The sequence below is a fragment of the Entelurus aequoreus genome, linkage group LG04 (genome assembly GCF_033978785.1).
Source record: "Entelurus aequoreus isolate RoL-2023_Sb linkage group LG04, RoL_Eaeq_v1.1, whole genome shotgun sequence".
In the NCBI taxonomy this organism is placed as follows: Eukaryota; Metazoa; Chordata; class Actinopteri; order Syngnathiformes; family Syngnathidae; genus Entelurus; species Entelurus aequoreus.
In genome coordinates, this window is record NC_084734.1 from 38,068,830 (window position 1) to 38,090,529 (window position 21,700).

Here is a 21,700-nt window from a genome sequence, read left to right on the forward strand (position 1 = left end):
ATATGATCTTTAGTGTTTCTTCAAATAGTATTGAGAAAAATACTTGAGTGAGTAATGTATGTTGAATACACTTTATTGGTAGGTATATTTGGGTGTAAAGTAAGCTTTTGAAATACATCCACGAGGTTAATGTCCGTGACCCTAATGAGAATAAGCAATATAATATACAGCAGACGAGCTACACTACATAATACTGACCACTAGATGTCAGGCTTTTCTGTTTGAATGGCTGATCAAAACACAACAGATGCCGTTTTGAGTGCATGTTGTTCCAATAATTAGTGATCAATGTAATGAAATTACACCCAATAAATGTAACGTTTACGAGGTTTTCTAGAAATATGACTCACCAGCTAAAATTATGTAGAGAGCAAACTATAACCTGCAACCCAAGAATGTACAACAATTCTTCTCAACAAAAGAGGAGAAATATAACCGTAGAGGAAAATCTAATTTAAAACATTTGTATGCTCCATATTCGTATGTGCAATTAAGTTATGGAATGGATTAACCAAAAAAAATCAAAGCACCAATATGATTCAGTTTAAGAGACTGTTCAAACTACAAGTGTTCACAAAGTACACAGAACAAGAATTATGATGAACATCTTGAACCCTTTTTTTTTGGAGAGAAAGATTATTTATGTATTTAATATTTGTTTACTTAATATGGTATATCATTTATTTATTGTTTACTTATTCACTGTTCTGTTACAGATAACAGGGAAATGAGTTACAATTGCTATGGTATGAAAATGGGTAGGATTAAATAAGTTTAGCTTTTTCGTACTCCTTTTCGGACGTGCTGTAATGAAACAACTGGAAAGATGTGATGCATTATATTGCATTGTATGCATGTTCGAAATAAACTGAAACCGAAACCTGTACAGATTCCATTGGAAGAGTTTAGCATTTTATTACCAACAGGCTTAGTACAGGTGTTTTCATCTTTCTTTTCTTGCGTTTAAGACGGCCACAAAATAATACATTGTATTTTATGACACAAAATACAGAGCGAGTCGCACTCCACGCCAGAAGAGGGCGCTAAAACATATTGGTGGTGTTTGCGAATTTTGAAAGTAGAAGAAGAGTGGCAAAATGAGGTGACTGTCCCTGTAAAGGATAATTGTGTTAGTCACAATTGAAATGTTTTTAATCATTATTTGTTTATGTCGATAAGTGAGACTGTGTGCTATGGGACGAAGATGCTCCGATGGTGTCGATTTTTCTAGAAAATTCAACAAGGACTTTGAATTATCCATGTGAAACTCGGTGACGTATTGAGGGGAAACTTGTTTTTAGTTAAGTCGTGGGCTGGGTCGTCACTCGAAGGATTAGTACATATTTATATAATTGTATACATATCCTTGGCGTTTATGTGCATGAGAGGATTGCTTAATGCGAACATTTGCAAACAAACCCCGAGCAGAACTCTTGTTAGTCTAAGAAATGTGAAGGGAAACTGATTTGTTCTGAAACTAATGTCTTACCCATCACTAATTGGAAAGCTGTGTTTAATTATGGGTGGGTTTTGTTAGACTGTTATGTCTGCAGGTGGCAAAAAATGTGTTACAAAGGCATCCATCATGCTTCTATGGACTGACAGTAGCAACGGGAGACAAACTGACGTCATTTCCGGTATCAGAATAGGAAGGCGGAAGCAGTGTTTTTTGGGGGTTTTTTTTAGAAGTGTGAAAGAGCAAGTTCACTAGTTCAGTAACATCACTGCTCGTTTTTTATCCAAGGATTTTGAGTAATCAGTCATTTGTGACATATGCCTTTTTAAAAATGCCACCACCACCTAAAAGGACAAATGTGACGAGGACCATAGAGCTGAAAAAAGAGCTTATAGCCAAGTTTGAAAGTGGCGCACGAGTCTCTGACCTGGCTGCTCAGTACAAAATGGCTAAGTCAACAATATCGACTATATTAAAAAGGAAAGAAGCCATTAAAGCTGCTGATGTGGCAAAAGGAGTAAAAATACTTACCAGTAAGAGACATGTAAAAATGGAGGAAGTAGAAAAGATATTGCTGGAATGGGTGACTGAAAGACAGTCGAAGGGTGAAAAGGTGTCAGAGCCCATTATATGTGAGAAGGCAAGGCAGCTGTATAGTGACCTCATCAGAGACAGCCCTGGAGACAGCGCTGATGACTTCAAGGCTAGTAGAGGCTGGTTTGAAAAGTTTAAAAAGAGAAGTGGAATCCGCTATGTGGTTAGGAAGAGGGAAACTGTCCGTGCTGATAAACAGGGAGCAAAAAAGTTTGTGGAGGAATTTCAAAGATTTGCAGAGAGCGAAGGCTTTCTTCCCCAGCAAGTGTTTAATTGTGACGAGACAGGCCTTTTTTGGAAGAAGATGCCCAAGAAGACGTACATCACAAGGGAAGAGAAGAGCCTACCAGGACACAAGCCTATGAAGGATAGGCTAACTCTCCTGCTCTGTGCTAATGCTAGCGGGGACTGCAAAGTGAAACCACTGCTTGTGTACCATTCAGAGACCCCGAGAGCGTTTAAAAAAAACAACGTGCAAAAAGACAAGCTGACTGTTATGTGGAGGTCCAATCCCAAAGCCCTAGTGACCAGGCAGTTTTTCACAGAGTGGTTCCAGGAAGTGTTTGCTCCCAGCGTTGAGGAATATTTGACGGAGAAGAACCTCCCACTAAAGGTCCTACTGGTCCTGGACGCGGCTCTGACACAGCCTACGGGATTGGGAAGAGATTGGAGCAGCGAGCATGACTCCATCACGGTGAAGTTTTTACCCCCCAACACCACTCCTCTCCTCCAGCCCATGGACCAGCAGGTCATCTCCAACTTCAAGAAACTCTACACAAAGGCACTCTTCCAAAGGTGCTTTGAGGTGACCATGGAGACAAACCTCACCCTGCGGGAATTCTGGAAGGACCACCTAAATATCCTCCACTGCTTGAGTATCATAGAGACAGCCTGGGAACAGGTTTGCAAGAGGATGCTGCAATGTGCCTGGAGGAAACTGTGGCCAGCCTCTGTGGTGCCCAGGTTCTTTGAAGGCTTTGAGCTCGATCCTGTTTTGGAAAATAATGTGGTGGATGAGATTGTGTCCCTGGGAAAGTTCATGGGCCTGGAGGTGGACAGTGACGATGTTGAGGAGCTGGTGGAAGAGCACACTCTGGTGCTGAGCACTGATGAAGTGCAGGGTGTCCATGGGGAGCAGCAGCAAGAAGCTCCTGAGGAAGTATCTTCTGAGGAAGAGGACACCAGCTGCATTGACAACATTCCTACTGCAGAAATCAAGGAACTGTTGGGCTACTGGGCCAAGACGCAGAGTCTTGTTGCAAAGTGGCACCCCAGTATTGGCGTTGTGAAGAGGAACATCAACCTGTTTGATGGAAATGTGGTGGAACACTTTAGAAAGATTCTAAAGAGCCGTAAAAGACAAGCTGCATTGGACAATATATTGTCCAAAGAAGAACCAAGTTGTGGGAGCAGCAGTGCTACTGAGCTCCAAGCCTCAATTAGTGGTGTTAAAAGAGGAAGAAAGGACTGTGCTCTGGAGCGGGACTTGGATGAAGACTTTATGGAATGAGACTCAGTGACATCCCTTTTCTCCATGTCCCCTTACACCTCATTGCTTCACTTCTTTTGCACTTTCATGACCACCAAAAATGTTCAAATATTACCTTGTATGTACTTTTAATGTTAATTGTGTCAAAAGTTTGTTCTCCAAAACCTGTTTGTTTGCAGTCTGCTGAAAAGGATTGTAATTCAAAACAATTGTACGTTTTGAACAGTGTTTGGTCCACTGTTTAGAATTGTTTCTATCAAGTACCAGGACCCTCAAAGTGTCTCCATAGTCAATAGAAAACCAGATGGTGCTCAATGATGTCATGGACATGTTATTTCACGGCCCAGAGGCCAGCAGAGAGTCATCACAGTCTCAGGACCAAGTAACTGACACATGGACTCAGAAGCAGAGTTAGAACTTCTACAGAGATGTAGTGGGACACTTAGGTCAAGATAATATGTGGACACCAGGCAGGGACAGGAACCAGGTCTGGGTTATGCCTGGAGCACAGAGACCAGACCAGACTTGGGACACCAGGACAAATGAAGATATAGTCTGGAGCAGAGATGGAAGAAAAATGTTCAGTCCTGGTAATTATTCTTATCCTGATTTGTAGATAACACATGAGATGTATGAGCTTGAAATAACCTAAATCTTGAGATTAATAATGATATTTTGCATTTTTATCTCTTTGAAGATTTAAACGTGAAGACATTCCAGGTAGTGGTGGTGACAAGTCCTGCAAGCTTCATGCATCCTCCACACTCATGTGTGTTTATTTAGTTACACTACATTAGCATTTGACACAAAGTAATTGCTGTTCCATGGTGAATTTTGAGCCCAATGTTGTGTGTTTCTCCTTTTTTTGTTATCATGGCCGGTTTTCAACACACAAAAAGGTCTTGCAGAGCAGGACACCATGGACATCCCTTACAGCATTAGCATCCCCAGATGGACAATAATGTTTAAATAACTCCCTGTACACTTAATAAATTACATAAAATAGCCACAGTTTGACCCTGGAACAGATTTTGTGCAGTTGTGGGTTTTTTTAAAATAATCTATAGGGCATTTAAAGTATGTATGAAGGGTCGACCCGCTATTCGTTGGGCCCTGTGATCCGTGGTGACATCGTTTTGTGTAAATAAGCACACCTGACGTGTTGTAAATAACAGGGTGCTTCATATGAAGCTTAATTCCATACATATTCCTGGCTAGCCTCTTCCTGCTCCGTCTCTGATAATATAATGGCAAATCCTCCAGCATATGCACTGTCCTGTAGCGTTCGGCATTAATACTGGGCTGGTAGTACTAAGATCCAACCCTGGCCAGAGATGTGCCAAATATGTTTACAAATTCATGTTAAATTTGTTATTTTGCTCTTAAAAATAAATGTAGCAATTGACTACTCAATAATTAGTTTTAGTACAAAACATGCATCAAAATAAATTCAAGTTGAATTAAAATTGGAAAAAAATAGTTTTGCTTAAATAAAAGTGTGAAACATCTTATAATTGGGGATCTTAAAATACAATTCCGCTATGGGCTATATCCAGGGGCGGCCTTGTTTGCAGAGTATGTGGTAATTCCTTCGGTCCGTGAATGCATCAGTAGATGCAGTCTCGCAAGTAAACACACGGTGCACCGCACTAGTCATTTACTCTCACTAGTCATTTACTCTCTCAGGCTCGGCCTCGTCGAGTCGGGGCTACCTATTCGCCGGCCTGGTGGCTTGCCTGTGCAGGGGAAGGCGAAAGAGGGGCATCGGCATGGCGGACATGGAGGCGCGGCGGCAGGCTGCAGGACGTTGTGCCTTCTCTCTCTACCCCGGAGCTCAGCTGAAGTGAGCAGCTCACACATTCCTCGACAGCTTTACAAATGGACGTGTTATTTATATAGATTTACTAAAATGCTCATATAAAACATGTTATCTGACCTACAGTATGCATATGGAACACTCATTTCTCATATATGTGCAAATATCAGACGAGATGCATGCTGGTAAAACAGATTGCCTGTGCAACTCTTGTTCCTAGATAAAACGTCAAATATTGAACTGTACACAGTTTGTCATCCATGAGAGGTTGGTCAAGATTTTTAGTCTGAATTCTTAGTCTTAGCCAGATATGATGTACAATTGTGTGCTTCCGCAAATGGAAGCACTTCTTTGGGGAAGTATGGAATAAAGGCAAGTTTGGAGGAGTGTGGTGTGGAAGAAGGGCAGCATGGTGACACAGGGGTTAGTGCATGTGACTCACAATACAAAGGTCCTGGGTTCAATTCCCGTGCTCAGGGTCTTTCTGTGTGGCGTTTGCATGTTCTCCCCATGTTCCACCCTCAGGGTGCTCCCACCTCCAAAGACATGCACCTGGGGATAGGTTGATTGGCAACACTAAATGGGCCCTAGTGTGGGAATGTGAGTGTGAAAGTTGTCTATCTGTGTTGGCCCTGCGATGAGGTGGCGACTTGTCCAGGGTGTACCCCGCCTTCCACCCTAATGCAGCTGAGATAGGCTCTAGCGCACCCCGTGACCCCGATAGGAACAAGCGGTAGAAGATGGATGGATGGGTGTGGAAGAACTACAACTAGCCCAATTAGCCATGCGACATCTGTTAAAGCTGCAAACTGCAACTCAATTTGTCACTTTTCACTTCCTGTAGGTGTCGAAATTATTTGTCCATACATGTCCAACTTTGTAACATCACTCCGCCCACGTCAAAGGTGACGTGCCACATGCTCCGATCTTTCTGTTGAAGAAATATACAAAGCACAGGTGACTTAAAGGCCTACTGAAATGAATTTTTAAACGGGCATAGCAGATCCATTCTATGTGTCATACTTGATCATTTCGCGATATTGCCATATTTTTGCTGGAAGGATTTAGTAGAGAATGATAAAGTTTGCAACTTTTGGTCTCTGATAAAAAAAAAGCCTTGCCTGTACCGGAAGTAGCGTGACGTCACAGGCTGAAGGGCTTCTCACATTTCCCCATTGTTTACAATGCAGCGAAAGCGATTCGAACCGAAAAAGCGACGATTACCACATTAATTTGAGCCAGGATGAAAGATTTGTGGATGAGGAACGTGAGAGTGAAGGACTAGAGTGCAGTGCAGGATGTATCTTTTTTCGCTCTGACCGTAACTTAGGTACAAGCTGGCTCATTGGATTCCACACTCTCTCCTTTTTCTATTGTGGATCACGGATTTGTATTTTAAACCACCTCGGATACTATATCATCTTGAAAACGAGAGTCGAGAACGCGAAATGGACATTCACAGTGACTTTTATCTCCACGACAATACATCGGCGAAGCACTTTAGCTACGGAGCTAACGTGATAGCATCGGGCTTAACTGCAGATAAAAACAAAAGAAATAAACCCCTGACTGGAAGGATAGACAGAAAATCAACAATACTATTAAACCATGAACATGTAAATACACGGTTAATGCTTTCCAGCTTGACGAAGCTTAACAATGCTGTTGCTAACGACGCCATTGAAGCTAACTTAGCAACGGGACCTCACAGAGCTATGCTAAAAACATTAGCTATCCACCTACGCCAGCCAGCCCTCATTTGCTCATCAACACCCGTGATCACCTGCGTTCCAGCGATCGACGGAAGGACGAAGGACTTTACCCGATCATCCGTGCGGTCGGCGGCTAGCGTCAGATAGCGCGTCTGCTATCCAAGTCAAAGTCCTCCTGGTTGTGTTGCTGGAGCCAGCCGCTAATACACCGATCCCACCTACAACTTTCTTCTTTGCAGTCTTCATTGTTCATTAAACAAATTGCAAAAGATTCACCAACACAGATGTCCAGAATACTGTGGAATTTTGAGATGAAAACAGAGCTTTTTGTATTGGATTCAATGAAGTCCGAATACTTCCGTTTAACTATTGACGTCACGCGCATACGTCATCATACATAGACGTTTTCAACCGGAAGTTTAGCGGGAAATTTAAAATTGCACTTTATAAGTTAACCCGGCCGTATTGGCATGTGTTGCAATGTTAAGATTTCATCATTGATATATAAACTATCAGACTGCATGGTCGGTAGTAGTGGGTTTCAGTAGGCCTTTAACCTTTTCAGTGGTTTGTTAGAGCAAGCCCCACATGGGCGATGCAGAGCACCGGAACGGCCCTATTGAAATTGCTGTGTTTTTTCTTCTATACATTTGGATGCCTTTTGGAGGCCCTTAACATGCATGAAAAGTTCCAATATTTGGCAGGTGTGTCAGGTATGGCAAATATTTTTTGATTTTGGGGGTCCAGAAAATGACATTTCAAAATTTGCTCTTAAGCGCCTCCTTTAAAATGAGAAAAAATTTGCCCCTGTATTACTTATGACGGGACGCATAAAAGTCTCATGAACTCATACTTGAATACCAACAGGAGGTCGGCCATCTTGGTTTTCGACTAAAAGAGTCACTGTATCGGCCTTTCCAAGCTTTCCAGGTTCTAAACCAAAGGCCACGGGCTGAGCCAGGACAGGTGGTGCACTTTCATACGCACATCCGACTACGCACTCTCAAAAAATAGCTTTATTTGCAAAAAAAAAAAAGGTTTTCTTTCCAACATTCCATCCAAGGTTAACAATAACAACTTTAACTACATACAAAGCTTTAAACAAAACTAAGTCTTGCGTAAGAAGTGGTCAAAAAATGTTTTCACCGCCTGTCTCTCAACCTGACATTTGTCCAATCAGTTTCACCTGTGCGTCCCTATATGCTTTCGTCACAGATGCTATAAATGACACAGAATGCAAATGACTTTCTAATTCATAAAATAAATAATTTAACTTAATATATGCAGTACCAGAGAAATATAAATAACACAAAAATGGCTACCAAAACCATAATGACCAACACCAAAGTGCAGCAGCGCAGTAGGCCCAAGTATCCATCAAACACCACCAGAATGACCAACACCAAAGTGCAGTAGCGCAGTAGGCCCAAGTATTCATCAAACAACAAATAATTAATTTAACTTAATATATGCAGGACTACAGAAATATAAATAACAAAGGCTACCACAGTCGTGGTTAAAATTACAGATACTACACATATGAGGTGATGATAAATTGCGAACAAATTGTGCCTACCCAATAAGATGTGGGCGTGGCATGGCACCAAACATTGCTCCGATGATGCTCCACGAAACACAAAACGGTAATAACTGCTTAAGGAGGTTAATTTATATTTTTATTACGAAAGCTTTTCTTTTGACACTTAATTTATGTAACAGAATATTTTGCGTTTAAATTTTGTGAACTGAATTTTTTGTACATCAAATTAACTGAAAAAAATTCAGTTTGAAAAAAAAAAATCAGCGTATAAAAATTCAGTGTAAAAAAATTCAGTGCTGAAAAAATCAATGTCGAAAAATTTGCCACTTCAAAGAGCAAGACACACTTCCGGTGTTTTATGACTGCAGCAATCGATCCTGTCTTAGAACCAGCCAATGAGGTGCTGAAGCCACGTGACAAGGGTCTTGACACAGGTCTTGCAAAACAGCATAATAATATACACAGTTAACCTGGGCATACTAGAACATAATTAACATTTCAATGCGGCCTGCTGGATATTTTGTCAAACTATAAAAATTATTTCAATAGTTATAATGTGCACTTTTGAGTAACATACGATACAAAGCTTTGCTCCATGCAGACCAGGCACGAACAGAGTGGCGGGGGGGCTTGTTTACAGAGCACAAAGACGGAAGGACGAAGACGGAGGCAGATTTCTACATGCCCAGGTAGCCAAGTTAATTGCCTTTTTTATGCTGTCTTGCAAGACCCGTGTCACAAAACTTCCAACCTGACACCTCATTGGCTGGTTCTGAGACAGGACCAATTACTTCAGTCTTAATTTACGAGAAGTGAGTCTTGCTTTTTGAAGCAGCGAATATTTTTACACTGAGTTTTTATGCACTGATTTTTTTACACACTGAATTTTTTTACACTGATTTTTTTTATACACTGAATTTTAAAACACTGAATTTGTTTTCAATTCAATTGTCAGCATAATTTGATGTAAAAAAAAAAAAAAATCAGTTCACAAAATTTGAATGCAAAAAATTCAGTCACATACATTCTTATTTGGTAAAAATGATGACATCCTGAAGTGCCTGATGGGTCAGTACCTGTTCCTACCTACTCTTAGTGGGTGGAGCCTAGTGGCAAAAGCTGCAACACCACTGGTGATCAGAGACGGATACTAAACTGATGGGCGATGATAAATTGCAAAACATGTTTTGCAAATGACAGGATGTGGGTGTGGCATGGCGCCAAACTTTGATCTGATGGTTCGCAACAAAACACGAAATGTTAATAACTCGGCTCCACAAATTCAGATTTTGATCCTAATTAGTAGAAATTATGTTGATGTAGCCCTGAAGTGCACAATGGGACCTGTTCATAGCCATTCAAAGTGGGGGGAGCCTGGCAGCGAAATCTGCCCCATGCAGTTACCAATCAAACAGTCATTACTGCATTTTAAATGATCAGATCTTCTTCCTAATTTCCTAACTAACTTTAAAGAATTTTTTGCATTATTGTCATCCCATTGGGTTGAGTTTTTTCTTGCCCTGATGTGAGATATGAGCCTAGGATGTCGTTGTGGCTTGTGCAGCCCTTTGAGACACTCGTGATTTAGGGCTATATAAGTAAACTTTGATTGATTGATTGATTGATTGAAGTAGGGGTCTGATCATGCCTAGCCGTTAATATCGACACTACCATTGCCTCCTTGTGGTTAAAAAATTATAAGAGTCATAACTTTGTTACACATGCTTCGATCTTCCTGAAATTTCTGATAGTGGGTAGAGGTGTTGGGTTGGACGCAACTGCATGACTACTGTGGTGGCCTTATCGCCCCCTTATGGTGAAAAATTGTAACTGTCTTAACTTCCTTCCACATCCTCCAATCTTCCTGGGTCGGGGTGTTGGGTGGGATGCAACTGCATGACTACTATGGAGCCTTTATCGCTGCCTTGTGGTAAAAAAAACTGTGACATTAGTAACTTCCTTATACATGCTCCGATTTTCCTGAAAATTTTGATGGTGGGTCAGAATGTTGAGTGGGAGGCAACTGCATGATTACTGTGGCGCATTTATAGCCCCCTTGTGGTGAAACACTATAACAGTCATATCTTCCTTACACGTGCTTTGATCTTCTTGAAATTAGTATTGGGTGTAATGCAACTGCGTTACTGAAATTGCGCCAATATTGCCACCTTGTTGTGAGAAAATATAACAGTCATAACTTTGTTACACATGCTCCGATCTTCCTGAAATATTTGATGCTGAGTCGGGGTGTTGGCTGGGATGTAACTGCATGACTACTGTGGCGCTATTATCGCCCACTTGTGGTGGAAAAGGAAAATTCATAACTTCCTTACACATGCTCCGGTCTTCCCCAAATTTTGATGGTGAATCACAGTATTGGGTGCAATGCCATGGCATCATTGTAGTGTTGCCAATATCGCCCCCTTGTGGGGGAAATTTACAACAATCATAAGTTCCTTTCACACGCTCTGATCTTCCTGAAATTTTTGGTGGTGGATAAAGGCCTTGGGACTGACGTGACTGCAAGCGTCATGCGTGCCGGCTGACTCGAGTGGTGCAACGGGGGCAAAGCCCAGTTCAACGCTGTTAGCAGCTTTAATTATATGTAATACTCTTCATCACATTGTCATCCTCTTTACTCCATTTGATACACATGCACACATTGTGATGAGTGCTGAAAATAATCATCGTATTTGTCAACTTGAATGTTTTAGAGCGATGACTGTCACGTCCAAGAAGCTCTGAAGATGAAAAGAACTCCTGTTAGACGAAGGTAAGGCTTGTTGGTCATCTATTTTTTTTAGTTGTATCTGTGATTATCTTACAAGTAATTTGATCAACATATTGAAGGAGATTTAACAACAAAAAACACCAATTCAAAATTGAACAAGATTTTTTTTTTTTACTAAACTGCATGCAGAACATCGAACAAGTCTTTTTACTGACACACATCTCAACAGTTAAATTAGAATAATACAGAAATCAATGTGAAATGGTACCTAAACTTAAGAGTTCTTCAACCTAAGAGTGTTTTGTGATAAGAGCTGTCTCTCGGCTAATTGTTATGCGTTAACTTGCAAACAAAAATTTGAGTTACAAGGATCCCGCAGCCCCAACCTTAGTTAGTGTAGCAAAATGTCACAGTGAACCACGTGAGATGCGGCCAAAACATCCTGTCTTACTTGCTGGCATTACCTATAGCTAGAGTTCAACATAACTTATTTTTTCAAGCATGAAGGATAGTGCTGAACAGAAGGGATGATATTTACTGAAAAAAATAAAAATAAATAATTAACACCATAAGTGACTGAGCGTGTCGGAAAAACATGGCAAAGCAATTTGGGCGCATATTACTGCTAGTCTGCACCATTCTGAAGCAAGGAACGCCAGCAAAGTATGTTAAAATAATATCTAGACGGTGGACATTTATCCATGAAAAAATGGAAGATCTGCTCATGGTGTGTTTGACGCAGAAGCAGCTGGAAGGAGATACCGTTTAAGTCCATTCTCCAAGATAAATACTGTCCATTATTATTACATTACCTCATAAAAATAATTTAGTTGTTCGGAGTACATTATACTGTATTGTTTTTATACAATATTTCTAATGTGAAAGTTTTTTTTTCTTTTTAAAAGACATGTTCCAAGGATGTTTTGGAAGGGCCAAGCACCGATTAAATTGATTTTAATTAGACAAAGTGTTTTGAATAAGGAGCTCAGTCACTGAACCAATTGAGCTGGTAAGTGTTGGTACTACTGTGTATATGAAAATAGAGAAGTATGAAAGAAAACTAGGGCAGCACGGTGGAAGAGGGGTTAGTGCGTCTGCCTCACAATACGAAGGTCCTGAGTAGTCATGAGTTCAATCCCGGCCTCGGGATCTTTCTGTGTGGAGTTTGCCTGTCCTCCCCGTGACTGCGTGGGTTCCCTCCGGGTACTCCGGCTTCCTCCCACCTCCAAAGACATGCACCTGGGGATAAGTTGATTGGCAACACTAAATTGGCCGTAGTGTGTGAATGTGAGTGTGAATGTTGTCTGTCTATCTGTGTAAGCCCTGCGATGAGGTGGCGACTGGTCCAGGGTGTACCCCGCCTTCCACCCGATTGTAGCTGAGATAGGCTCCAGCGCCCCCCGCGACCCCGAAGGGAATAAGCGGTAGAAAATGGATGGATGGATGGAAAGGAAACTAGCAGGTGTAGTTTGCTCTTTGTTGAAATTAATTTGAAATCCAACCAATTGCAAGGGTTGGACAGATTATTTGAGTTTTAAGAATCCACTGTTTAAAGTTGTGTTTCTATCAGGTCCAAGGACCTTCAAGGTGTCTCCATACGCTCAGTCAATGATCCAACCAGCACCTGCCCAGTGATCTCATCAAGTGCTTTGACCAATAGGTTGGAGGCACAGTCCATGACCCTGCTAACTGCAAGACTACCTTTTAGATTAGTAGTGAAGGACAGCAGGAAGCCATCCCAATCTCAGGGCCAAGGCGCAAACGCCTGGACTCTCCGAGCAGGACAGTCCGGTAAAGACCAGATGTGGATACCATGCAGGGGCAGGGATCAGGCCGGGATGGAGGTTTGGGAAGGAGGTCAAGATACCTGGAGCGCAGGAGGGGATCTTGGAAGACCAGAACAGACTTGGGACTGCAAGAGTAATGAAGATGTATGGAGAAGCAAAAACAGAACGAATGTGTGGCATCCTGGTAAGTATTCAATTTCCTTTCTTGGCTTGTAGAAGATGATGTTGATGTACGAAGCTGAGAGGAAATAACCAAAATATTGTTTCACTGTTCTTGGACCAGAAGTTTCCATGGTTCAGTCTATTGAGGAACACAAGCCACCTACGATCTCCACCAAGAAGGAGCCTCCCACCTACGCTCCAGGTATCCAACATCTCCATTTTGGGGAAAAAAACTGTTCGGATTCTGTTTTATTATATTACTCTTGAAATGTTGGACCCTCATAGGAAGCCAAGAAGAGGGCTGGCAGCTCCAGATTGTCGCCATAGGCAGAGTGACGTGTCCCAAATGTAGAAGTGTGAGCCGGAAGACTGTGGAAGGCTTGAAGAAGCACATGGAGAACTGCAGACTGGTCAACAATGATCCTTTTAACTACAAGTTTGTTAGGAAGATCTTGATAATTGACTTGCTTGTGTTGTGTGCAGCAACCCTTCACATGCCTGCACTGTGGGAAGCAGCTGATGTCCTCCACGGGGATGAAGTATCACATCATAGCCAACCACAGCTTCCTGGTGAGCGCCGCGAGGGGGTAAAAATGTCTGGGGTCATTTTTGCATATTGTTGATGTGTTTTTAATCTGCCAATAGCCATCAGCAGATGACACTAAGGACCTGGATGACCGCACTATTAAAGACAAGCTGCGTAAAATCCTGAAGAAGTTGGGCAAGTTGAAGTGCTCCAAAGAGGTGACCTGATGCTACATTCCAGATTGCTGGGATGTAGGAAATACAAAGTCTGATTCATAGCGCTCTACTCAAACGTAAACATAAAACATGGCTGACTACCATGATAAACTTAGTTGTCAACAACGATAAATGAATGACAATCAGTTTCTACCAGTTTCCTGCAATGCAGCATGAGCGACATGTTTGCAGGGCTGCAGGGCGGCTTTCACCAGCATTATGGGATATTTGTACCACATGAAGAAGTGCGGCAAGCAGGAGGCGGAGCTGGAGAAGATGCGGCTCAGTTGCTCCCACTGTGGGAAAACCTACAAGTCCAAATCGGGCCTGGAGTACCACCTCAAGTCTGAGCACGCCCCAGTGAGTGCACTGCACTTTTCTGCTTCGGCGGCTAGCATCTCAAGCAGAAGGTCGTTCCTGTCATGCAGACTGCTGAGAACAGTGAGGAAGACGTGGTGCTGAAGGTCCGAAAGGAAGCAGACCCGGAGAGGATGCCCAGCGGCAGATTACAGCGGGCTTCTGCACTGGTGGCCAACTTTCACCTGGCGGAGATCGCCAGCAATGAGCCGCACAAAGATTGGCCCAAGAGGAAATTTCAGTCAGACTTGGTGCCTGAAGACAAAAAGGCAAGACTTTAATCAATCACCAATAAGGCATATAAGTGACTGCTCTCACCTCATGTCCCCACAGTTAAAATACTTTCGACCCAGCCTGCCCGCCTTCAGCCAGGAGGTGCTGAAGAAGTGGAAGGACGAGTTGAAGCTGCACAGGAAGGTCCAATGTCCCAACCAGGTTGGACGCCAGCATACTTCCTTTAAAAAACGGCCATCCTTTATTTCTATCCCCGGTGAAGCCAAAGGAGTGTTCCATCTGTGTCAGTGTGTCCTCTGTGTTTCAGGGCTGTGGCTGCACCTACACCAGCGTGTCAGGACTAAAGGCTCATCTGGGACTGTGCCCAATGGTACGTCACTTGTATCAACCTAATAAATATATACAGTGGACCCTGCTAAGTCAGTCCCACTGATGTCGCCAAGATCCATCCCACTATGTTATTATTAGGGGTGTCCTGATACAACTTTTTCACTTTCAATACCATACCGATATTGGAGCCTTGAGACCTGGCCGATAATAATCTGATATGATGTCAGCACAAACAATAGCACATACTTTTATTATTTTGTAGTGTTGAATGATATAAAATGCTTGATCAAATGAATGGTAGGTAAAAAAAACATGCATACATGCCACTTTATTAACTGGAGACTTACATGACATAAATTGAAGTGTTTTGGTTGTTGTTTTTGGTGACACCTAGTGGTCACAAAACTCATGAAGCAATAATTTGAGCTATGCAGACACGTTAGTTACTGGATACTTTCTAATACGCTTCTGCCTTGGAGACTTTGTACAGTATGTAAAAGTAACATGCAACAATAATTATTAGAAATGTTTTTATATTGACAAATGTGCTGTTTTAGACTGCAATATTGTTCAGTTAAGGACACTTATTACTACGTCCATCTTGGGTGCTGTTGTGTGCTTAGCTGTTGTGTAGCTGCTAGCTCCTAGAGTATCCTACAGCCTACCATATAGCCTACTAGTCATTTACCTTTTGCAAATGACTGGACTAAAATAAAATAAAAAAACTACTGGGGGCCTGATTTACTAAGATCCAAATACCACACGCAAGAGAGCATGTGCAAAAAATAAAATAGCGTGTACTATGAGTGAACGTGTTGCGTGTGATCTACTAACACTGCTTGTGCAATTGAACAGTGGTGCAGAGACCACCTTATTTAAATGAGGATTTTGCAGCATACAGGGCTTTTACCATGGAGACTATAATTTTCTGCACATTTGTGTTATCATGCTCCTACCTGTGTGCGATGTGTTGAACCAGCAGCACACATATATAATCTGTAACACCTTTTTTGAATCGCAATCTAGACAACAGAAACATATGCACACTTGACACTTACCTCTGTGCGCGAGACTGTGGATCGCATCATCAGCACATTTGTGCGTCTGGAATGACTCAGATACAAAAAGATGCACACTGAAAGACATATTTTCTTGTAGGAGGTATATTATAGGTTCCTGAATATAAAGAACGCCAGCAGACACCAAAACGCATCAATTGAATTTGTTTTAATGATAAATGGGATATACTTGTATAGCGCTTTTCTACCTTCGTGGTACTCAAAGCGCTTTGACACTATTTCCACATTAACCCATTCACACACTGATGGCGGGAGCTGCCATGCAAGGCGCTAACCAGCAGCCATCAGGAGCAAGGGTGAAGTGTCTTGCCCAAGGACACAACGGATGTGACTAGGATGGTAGAAGGTGGGGATTGAACCCCAGTAACCAGCAACCCTCCGATTGCTGGCACGGCCACTCTACCAACTTCGCCACGCCGTCCCCTTAAATCATCCAGCAGCTATAAAGATTAAACAAATATGTTGCTTGATAGACGATATGTCTAATATTTGATATGTCTAATATTTTTATATTTCTGACCTTCCAAAATGTTGACACACAAACATGCGACGCAGGATTCTCGTTTGTCCATCGTCTGTCAGTGCAGCGCAAGCGCCGATCCTGTGTGGAACTGTCCGTTTGCACGTCCTTCTGACACGTGCTAAATAAAACACCAACTAGTGCTCACAAACTGGTGATGAGTGTCGATAAATCACATTGTGCGTGCTAAATAATGATATTTGCATTTTGTCCTCCCAGTACAGTGGATGTTTTGACGATCAGCATACAGTATATTTTGCATATTAATGAAGACAGAGACGCAAAATGGATTGCAGGCCGTATTCTGCTCACTTCACAGACGCAATCCACTTTGCACACGTTTAGTAGATCAGCTTTGCGTGTGCTATCAGGTTTGCACATGTTTTAGTACATGCAAACCTTTAGTAAATCAGGCCCTTAGTGTGCTTATTGAAGGACATTTAGATGTTAAGTAGCGTCTAGCTTTGCACAAGTATACGCTGCAGGGCTGTTTGTATCATGCTTAGATTGGAGATTTTAGATGAAAGCCGATATCATTTGACACCTGTTTTTTTGCCCATATCAAACTAATATCCAATATCAATATCGGCTCTGGACACCCCTATTATTTAAATTAACAGCAAGTTAACACCAAGCAGGTATTCAATATGTTTTTTTAAATTAAATAACAGGACAGTGCTGAGATTTAATATGTATTTCAATTTATTGTGCCTTTATAAATTTAGTCTTGGGATGCACGTAGCACCATTTGGTGGAATGAAAACAATATTACAATAACTGGCTGTATCTACTCATATGAAATATCTGGTTGGCTAGTGAACTGGTTTCATATTTATTGGAATATATTAATACCTGTTTTATATCAAGTTTGCATTTAGAACGCACCTTAACAAGACAGCCATCTGTATTCTTTGCCATGCTTCATGTTTGATGACAGTAAAGCTTTCTATTCTATTCTATTTTATTGTTGTCAAATCCGTAAATTAAAAGTGGTCTAGTTACACAGCATTAAGATTGAAAGTTAAAGTCCCAACAATAGTCACACACACTAGATGTGGTGAAATTATCCTCTGCATTTGACCCATCCCCATGTTTACACCGTGGGAGGTGAGGGTAGCAGTGAGCAGAAGCGGTGGCCACGCTTGGGAATCATTTGGTGATTTAAACCCCAATTCCAACCTTTGATGCTGAGTGCCAAAGCAGTCCCATTTTTATAGTCTTTGGTATGACTCGGCCGGGGTTTGAACTCACAATCTTTCTGTCTCAGGGCGGACACTCTAACCACAAAGCCACTGAGCAGGGTGCACACAATGATTTCCTGTTCACTGCAAAATAAGCTTCAAACTAAGAGCATGGCAATATTACCCAATATTCTACATCATTCTTTTTTTTTGATTGGAAGAAAGATTTGCGCATGTATGAAACCTTTACTGTGATTGGAGTCATGACGGCAGTGGCTCGGGAGGTTGGGGGTTCAAACCCAGTTTCTTCCATCCCAGTCACTGTAAATGTGCGAGCAAGAGTATGTTTTGGTTACGATTTTATCTACGTACTGTATGTCGATATCAGTTAGCCTGTAAAGGTGTGTCAATATAAATGAGGTCCACTGTAATAAACTACAGAAAACTCCAATCCTGATTTGAATCAGCAATCAATTGTACATAGATATACACACCTGCATATGGGAAACATGTGGATTATTGCATGTGATTCCTCCCCAGGGTGACGTTGACGCGGGCAAGTATAAATGTCTGATCTGCAGCAAAGAGTTTAAATCAGAGAGCGGGGTGAAATACCACATCAACTCCACGCATTCACAGGTAACAGCAGGACTTTATACTGTTCACAGCCACCAGGGGGCATAACGACGTATAGTTTCTGGGGATTTTGATATCATATGCTGTGCAGCTGAGCTGGGCTCCAATAACTGTATTGGACCCTAGCTTGTCCCTTTTTGGGACAAGCGGTAGAAAATGGATGGATGGATGCTGTGATGTGCCTGACAAAATGTTGCTTCTGTCGTAATAATTATTTACTGTTTCCCCTCATCAGGACTGGTTTGTGACAAACAAAAAAGCTTCAAAGAAGTTTGAGAAGTTCCTTAAAAGGCAATCCAAGGAGTCTTTCCAAAAAACAGAGAAGCAGATAACGAATGCACACCACCATCACCATCACCTCCGTTCTCATCATCATCATCATCATCATCATTAGTTCCATCAGATGCAGGCCCTCCACCTAGATTACCAGTGTGTCCTCCCACTGGCCGAAACCCACTCTGAGAAGCTTGTGCTGCATTACGCCCCTCTGGAACCTCCGCCCGGACCCTTGTGGGTGGACATGGACAGGAGGGGAGAGCAGGCCCCCATTGAGATGGAGGACGATGCATAGAGAGGAGGGGCGAGAATGAAGGAAGACTGGAGGCACAGACTGACTTGAAAAGTCCAACATGGTGCTGATATGGAGAAGAGAAGAGGTGAGGACTGCTGTTAAGTTGTTAGTGTTTAACTTTGCTTCTTATAGTGTTAATCTGTGTATTTATGACTCCAAGACATTGTGTTCACCTGCTATACTCCATTTGTATGTACGTCAGAGAAACAGTGCAGTACTGTATTTCCTCTTGGTGCCGCTCAACCTTCACCTAACATCGTCGTTTTGTATCTTCACTGTCTGATCTTATTACAGTGAGCTTTGATTACTTAGTTCATATACATAAATGTTTCTACCATACTCATTTTTTACGAGCGATCTGCTTCTGGTTTATCATACTAACATTGTTAAAACAACATATTGAAATTTTTATGGCTTGTGTTTCTGTTTAAGATCACAAATAAAGCAATGACTAAATCCAGTATATTTATCGAGGTATTCAAACCAGTGAACTTAACTTATTTTAGACTTAGACATAGACAAACTTTATTGATCCACAAGGGAAATTGTTCCACACAGTAGCTCAGTTTCAAAGGATGGAAAGGATAATGCAGGTATTAAATAGACTAAAAATGTATCATAGTAGCAATATAAAATATAACATATATGTAATATTTGCATATTAAATATGCAGTATATAATATATACTTATATATGATATTATATTTTTATACAATATATAACAAATCCCAATTACCATGTACAATATTACAGTAGACTTAGACTTCCTTTTATTGTCATTCAAATTTGAACTTTACAGTACAGAGAAGAACGAAATTTTGTTGCATTAGCTCGTTGTAGTGCAGGATAAAAGAGCAATAAGGTCCAGATATAAATAAATAGATTACTGTACAGATAAATATATTGCACTTTTTCATATGCATCCACGTTTATTGTCTTTATATTCCAGCGAGTTAATCTGTTTTGGGGGGGGAATTGAGGGATTTTTTTTTAATGCGTTCAAGAGTCTTATAACCTGAGGGAAGAGGCTGGAGGTTCTGCTCCGGAGGCTGCGGAACCTCTTTCTAGAGTCCAGCAGTGAAAACAGTCCTTGGTGGGGATGTGAGGAGTCTTTACAGATTTTCTGAGCCCTGTTTAGGCAGCGGCTTTTTGCGATTTCCCGGATAGGAGGAAGAGGAGTCCTAATGATGATCTTTTCCGCCATCCTCACCACTCTGCTGAGACTTCCAGTCTGAGGCACTGTATATGTAACAGCTGCAGAAAAAAAAAGAAGAAAAAAAAAGGTCAGCATAAAATGGAGAGTAGATCCAGCAGAAAATATACATTATAAACTAAGAGAGGTCATTTTTGTCATCCATTTAATTTGTCAAACTAAACAAAAAAAAACATTTACATCTCATTCCACTAAATATTTCAACTTCCTTAAATACTGAGCTGCAATAAAAATCTAATGTTTTGACACAAGTCTGGCTTGAATGTGATTAGATCTACCTAATAAAGCAGCAGATAACGGGTACAGTGTCACCTGTGTGCCGTTAGGGGGCGATGTAAGCCGTCCTTGCTACTACGGTAACATGGCCGACTGATGTTAGCACATTGTGAATTTCAGCCTCAGCAAGGGCTTGTATTCCATCTGCTAAGCGTAAATGCAGTAGCTGCTTGTCGTCCAAAACAAAGGATGCTGGTGTTGGTGACTATTTGATCGGAAAGCACGATAGGTCAGCATGCCGGCTTGCGGACTCGAACCCACATGTTCGGATCCGAGCATGGAGGACTCCGTACGCGGGTGATCAGCCTTTGCCACCAAAATACAGCCTTTCACGACCTACCTGGTAAGCTCTTTAACCCTTTTGCTATTGCTACCAGTACTATTTCGTCATTTTTAAATGTATGTACTTCTTTTTAGACGTACGAGTTGTTTCATAGTGAGCCAGGGCGCCACATTCTACTTAGCAACTTAGCATTAGCCGTGTGCTAGCATGAGCGATGACATGGCCATGGAGGAAGTGTAACTTTTAAGCACAAATACAAATGTCACTAGCTTGTGTTTACTGTTTGAAACATTGCCGACCGAAGAGGCGTATCGCTCTTACTATTATTTGTTTTACCTTGCCTCTTTTAGACCACTGTATCAACAAGAGGACGTACGGACGCGTAGAATTGTCAGATAGCTCAACGATGTTTGGCTTGTTCGCCCGAACATATGACGAAGCAATATCCCCTTGACCTTAGTGTGGCTAATTCAAAGTTATGCTCAAAACAAACTTTTGGTCTGCGTAAAACGAATAACAAAGAAAGCTATTTCATTTATTAAAGGTGACTGTAATTGACCGCTGGGACTGAGAGTGTCAAATACATTCACGGGCCACAACATTAGGTACACTGGTACTATTCACACTAGCACTTGCCGCTGCATCTAAAGTTTGGCCACAGACTCAACATCCATCCTTCCATTTTCCTACCGCTTGTCCCACTCTGGGTTGCGGGGGGTGCTGGAGCCTATTCCCAGCTGCACCCGGGCGGAACGCATGGTACACCCTGGACAAGTCGATCGCCACTATTAGAAAAAAAATTGAATATCATACCGTAAAGTTGTTGCCCACTGCAGACTACAACCACAATAATAGTTATTTTTCATTATAGTCATTGTTATATTTGTAAACGCAAAGACGACGTAAATTTGTTACCATTGTCAACTCATTGTCCATCCATCCATCCATCGCTTGTCCCTTACGGGGTCGCGGGGGGTGCTAGAGGCTATCTT

General features: G+C 41.7%; 3 protein-coding genes across 5 annotated transcripts in view; all 3 read left to right on the plus strand.

The window, feature by feature from the left end:
* Positions 1-1,089: 1,089 nt before the first annotated feature.
* Positions 1,090-4,543, plus strand: LOC133647830 (tigger transposable element-derived protein 1-like). Its single transcript, XM_062043541.1, has 2 exons — positions 1,090-4,129; positions 4,237-4,543. Exon 1 carries the CDS (start codon positions 1,788-1,790, stop codon positions 3,558-3,560), a length of 1,773 nt encoding a protein of 590 aa, XP_061899525.1. The 5' UTR covers positions 1,090-1,787; the 3' UTR covers positions 3,561-4,129; positions 4,237-4,543.
* A 550-nt stretch (positions 4,544-5,093) lies between these two features.
* LOC133648566 (zinc finger protein 512-like) lies at positions 5,094-18,759 on the plus strand. Its single transcript, XM_062044789.1, has 13 exons — positions 5,094-5,382; positions 11,322-11,380; positions 12,909-13,309; positions 13,409-13,489; positions 13,573-13,697; positions 13,771-13,857; positions 13,933-14,031; positions 14,221-14,388; positions 14,457-14,654; positions 14,719-14,820; positions 14,927-14,989; positions 18,270-18,368; positions 18,601-18,759. The coding sequence occupies exons 2-13, from the start codon at positions 11,355-11,357 to the stop codon at positions 18,757-18,759; spliced, it is 1,608 nt and encodes a 535-aa protein (XP_061900773.1). The 5' UTR covers positions 5,094-5,382; positions 11,322-11,354.
* A 125-nt stretch (positions 18,760-18,884) lies between these two features.
* The window catches only part of LOC133648564 (general transcription factor 3C polypeptide 2-like), a 36,535-nt gene continuing 33,719 nt past the window's right edge, over positions 18,885-21,700 (plus strand). The window contains exon 1 of one of the 3 annotated variants that reach the window (XM_062044787.1): positions 18,885-19,021. The gene's annotated coding sequence lies outside the window, so the exon portion shown is untranslated. Of the gene's footprint in view, positions 19,022-20,483; positions 20,769-21,700 lie in introns of those variants that run through there. The other 2 variants (XM_062044788.1, XM_062044786.1) reach the window with 2 other exon arrangements.